This window comes from Colobus angolensis, unplaced genomic scaffold, assembly GCF_000951035.1.
Source record: "Colobus angolensis palliatus isolate OR3802 unplaced genomic scaffold, Cang.pa_1.0 Scaffold9, whole genome shotgun sequence".
Taxonomy (NCBI): domain Eukaryota; kingdom Metazoa; phylum Chordata; class Mammalia; order Primates; family Cercopithecidae; genus Colobus; species Colobus angolensis.
In genome coordinates this window covers 7,372,902-7,376,655 of record NW_012122931.1, presented here as the reverse complement: position 1 = coordinate 7,376,655, position 3,754 = coordinate 7,372,902, and the positions used below count along the sequence as shown (strand labels likewise).

Genomic DNA, 3,754 nt, shown 5'->3' with positions numbered 1-3,754 from the left:
TAAATGTGTGTGAATGTGTGTATGCATGTGTGCATGTGTGTGAGTGGGAGTGCAAATGTGTGGGTCAGTGTGTACGTGTGACTGCGTGTGTGTGCATGTGACTGTGAGTGTGTGACTCCGGTTTGACAGACGCAGGACCCAGGACCTGGAACCTGCTGCATCCCTGTGTGCCCCACACTGCCAATGCAGAAAACTGAGGACCAGCAGCAGAGGCCTCCACACGGCCCCTGCCACCCAGAACCCCCTTGGGACAGGATGGCTCCCCCACATGCCTGTCTTCTGCTACCTCTGCTGAACTCCTGTTTCTTTCTTTCATGTTCTTCTTTCAATAGATTCACCTTTTATAACTTAAAATCGTTTATTTTAAGGGAAACTTTAAATAACCAATGGAAATGAAAAACCAGCCCCACTTGCTATGACCAGCCCCAATTGTTCGGATTTCATTCGGGCAGGTGTGGCCCACAGAGGCTGTCTTGGCTTTAAAGGGAGCCCAGCTTGGGCCACATCAGGTGTTAAGGACACATGAGCACCAAATTGAGCCTTTCTCAGTGATGAGGTCAAAAAATGAAAGAGCGCAGGAAAGGTTCTCCTCACGGGATTCTGGGGTGTCCCCAAGTCATCTGGGGCCCTGCACGCTTCGGGCCAGGCTGCTCTGGTAGGTCCATGGCCGTGGCAATGGACAGCATACACTCTTCACTCAGTGTGTTCTCATCTTGACCTTGAGGTGGAGGTGAGGAGGACATGGAGTCCATTTTAGAATTGCAAATGGCTCAGAGAGGGTGAGCTGTGTCCAGGGCAACACAGGGGGAAGTCCTTCAGGTCTCACCCCTGACCATGATTCCCCCAATTTCTTTTTTTTTTTTTTTTTGAGACGGAGTCTCGCTCTGTCACCCAGGCTGGAGTACAGTGGCGCAATCTCGGCTCACTGCAACCTCCACCTCTCGGGTTCAAGCAATTCTCCTGCCTCAGCCTCACGAGTAGCTGGGACTACAGACATGCGCCACCATGCCCAGCTAATTTTTGTATTTTTAGTAGATAAGGGGTTTCGCCATGTTGGCCAGGCTGCTCTCGACCTCCTGACCTCAGGTGATCCTCCTGTCTCAGCTGCCCAAAGTGCTGGGATTACAGGCGTGAGCCACCTCGTCGGGCCTCCCCCATTCAATTTCAGTAACATGACTCCCCACCCACCCATGCCATCAAGATGCCCTTTTCAGACCCTCAGAGCCTCTTGCACCAAGGAAGCCAATGCACTGCCCACTGGGCCGGCTGGCGTGGGCTGCCCGCACTGCCCGGGAAGCCCCACTCAGCCCATGACCTTGCTGCCTGTGCAGTCCAGGCCCCGGCAAGGGCCAGGCATGGAACATATGCTCAGAGTGATGGGGGTCAGGGCCAAGGCCACAGAGCAAGATGCAGAGGAGCCCAGGCTGGGACCGGCTGTGCCTGAACATGAGCCCCTCAGAGCTGGGGCCCTGCCACTCAGCACCAGGTCCTCAGGCCAGAAATGCCCTGTGCGAGGAAGGGCCTTGGGCCTCCCACCAGAGCTAGAGGAGGGGTGGCTGGCAAAGGGAGGCTGAGGAGGAATGGAGGGTGAGGGGCTGGGGACTCCTGGCCAGATGGGCACAAGCACATGAATCAACTCCGACTGGAAGCAGAGAAAAGCAGTAAAACCAAATGTCCTTAGAAATTCCTTTAGTGCTCAGCTGTCCATGAAAACAGGATAAGCGGCTTCCTCCGTCTGTGCTCAGCCGGGCAGGGTGGAGGTGCTGTGCTCAGGCCAGGAGGACCTCGAATCAGGACAGGGGTGGGGTGGGGCTCTGAGCTGGGGAAGCGGCTCCAGTGTTGCTACTTCAGGGCGTCCAGGTGGGTGCAGACCTGGGAGAAGACACTGTCCACGGAGCCCTCAGCGTTGACCTGCGGGGAGACGAGCCGTAAGGGCTGAGTCACCAGGTGGAGCCGGGTGGGCCTCACCGTGGCAGGTCCCAGAGGCCAGGCCTGCCTCCCCGAGCCCAACCTAATTGACAGCAGCCCCTCATTGAACCAGTGGGGAAACCAAGGCTCGGAGACAGGGGCTGGCCTAAGGCCACACAGCGAGCTGAGGCTGAACCACAGAGGAAGCCATTTTTCCCGGAGCTCCCCCTGGGCCCGCGGGGCCCACCTTGCGCACAATGCCACGTTTCTCATAGAAGGCGATGACGGGTTCTGTGGCCTTGTAATAGGTCTCCAGCCGCTTTTTGATGGTCTCCTCATTGTCATCCACGCGCCCGCTGGTCTCTCCACGTTTCAGGAGCCGCTGGGTCATGGTCTCGGGGCCTGCGTCCACATACAGCAGCAGTGTGGGCTGTCCGATCTGCAGGCGGGCACCATGTGACAGCGACCCCGTTCCCGCCCCCTAGGGCCATCTCCTCCCCATCTTCCCATCTATGAGGCCCCAACAGATACCCCCTCAGACCCTCAATCCCTTCCCCAAGGCAGCCTGAAAGACCTTCCTAAAACCAATCTTTCCTGCCACTCCCCTGCTCAAACCTCTACCATGGCTCCCCAGAGCCCTCAGAAAGTCCACACTCCTTACCAGACTCAGAGAGCCTGACTCTCTCTGTTCTGGGCTCTCATCCACCTCCTTCCATGCCAGACCTGTGCCCATGCTGGTCCCTCAGCTGGGAGCCCTCTCCCCCAAGCCTGAGCCTAACTCGCCTTCACCTCAGTACCAAGCGTCAGGTTTCAACTCAAAGCTCACTTCTTCAGGGCGGTCTTTCTGATGCCACCCCCTGCCACCCAGTACTCCCAGCCTCCTGGAACAGCCTTTTCCAGTGCCTTTATCTTTCCTTAAGCAGGTCTCCCAAGGGCCCCTGAGGGCAGGGAGGCACCTGTCTCACAATTTTGGGGTCCTTTGACAAAGGAACAAGGGATGAGGGAAGGGGTGAGCGGCTGCTGAGTTCTGGGGGGGTTCTGAGCAATCTCACTGTCATTGGAACATCATGTCATCCATGTCATCCATGAGACGCCTTGGAAAGGCAAGAGGAATAAGGCTCTGCGGCCCCTGCCTCGCTCAATCCGACCACCACAGCTGCCTGGCTGGGAGAGCAGAGCCACCCGTGACTGCCACAGCTTTAGGAATGGGATTGGGACCTTCAAGCCCTGCCTCCTGTTTCCAACTGCCTGGGCCAGCCGCCAAGGCCTTCTGCACACCTTTGGCCCTGGGCCCCTGTCAAGGCCTTGGGGCGCTGCCTCTCAGGTCAGGCTGTATCATGCCTCTTTCCAGCTGTGTGACCAAGAGGCTTGCCCAAGGCCACACAGCTGGACAGAGGCGAGAAGCAGCCTGACCTCCGGCGTCAGACTGACCTGGACCCAGGCTCACCCCGCCTTCGTCCGGCTGTGTGACCTGGAACAAGCCCTTTGTCCTCGCCTGTGGTACCCATCCTGACGCTCATCCCTAGCCCTGCGTAGTGAAGGATTCGGGGTGACAGCGTCAGCTGCCTTCAGGGAGGACAGCTCCTCCTGTCCAGTGACCCCACACCACCCAGCAGCTGCTTCTATCTTACAGATTACCATGGGGGCAAAGGCGGGCCTGGACCCAGCACTCTGACCTCGACTTCAAGGCCACCTGCCCCTCATCATCATCCATCAGCTACTGAGCTCCCCCAGGGCACAGAATCACAGTCTCTGGTTCATCTGGGTCTCCAGAACCAAGCACAGTAGGCTCTTTGTACACCCCCGGCAGAGGTGGTAAATCTGGGAGAGCCAGCTCAGCCTCTGG

The 3,754-nt window shown here is 57.9% G+C and overlaps 1 protein-coding gene across 5 annotated transcripts in view; it reads right to left on the bottom strand.

Moving 5' to 3' along the window:
- Positions 1-344: 344 nt before the first annotated feature.
- The window catches only part of AK1 (adenylate kinase 1), a 32,864-nt gene continuing 29,454 nt past the window's right edge, over positions 345-3,754 (bottom strand). For 4 of the 5 annotated variants that reach the window (XM_011931315.1, XM_011931311.1, XM_011931314.1 and 1 more), the window contains 2 exons: positions 2,156-2,347; positions 345-1,911 (listed from right to left, as the gene is read on the bottom strand). In XM_011931315.1, the coding sequence (XP_011786705.1) occupies positions 1,843-1,911; positions 2,156-2,347 (261 nt within the window). In that variant the 3' untranslated portion in view covers positions 345-1,842. The remainder of the gene's footprint in view (positions 1,912-2,155; positions 2,348-3,754) is intronic. The other variant, XM_011931313.1, reaches the window with a different exon arrangement.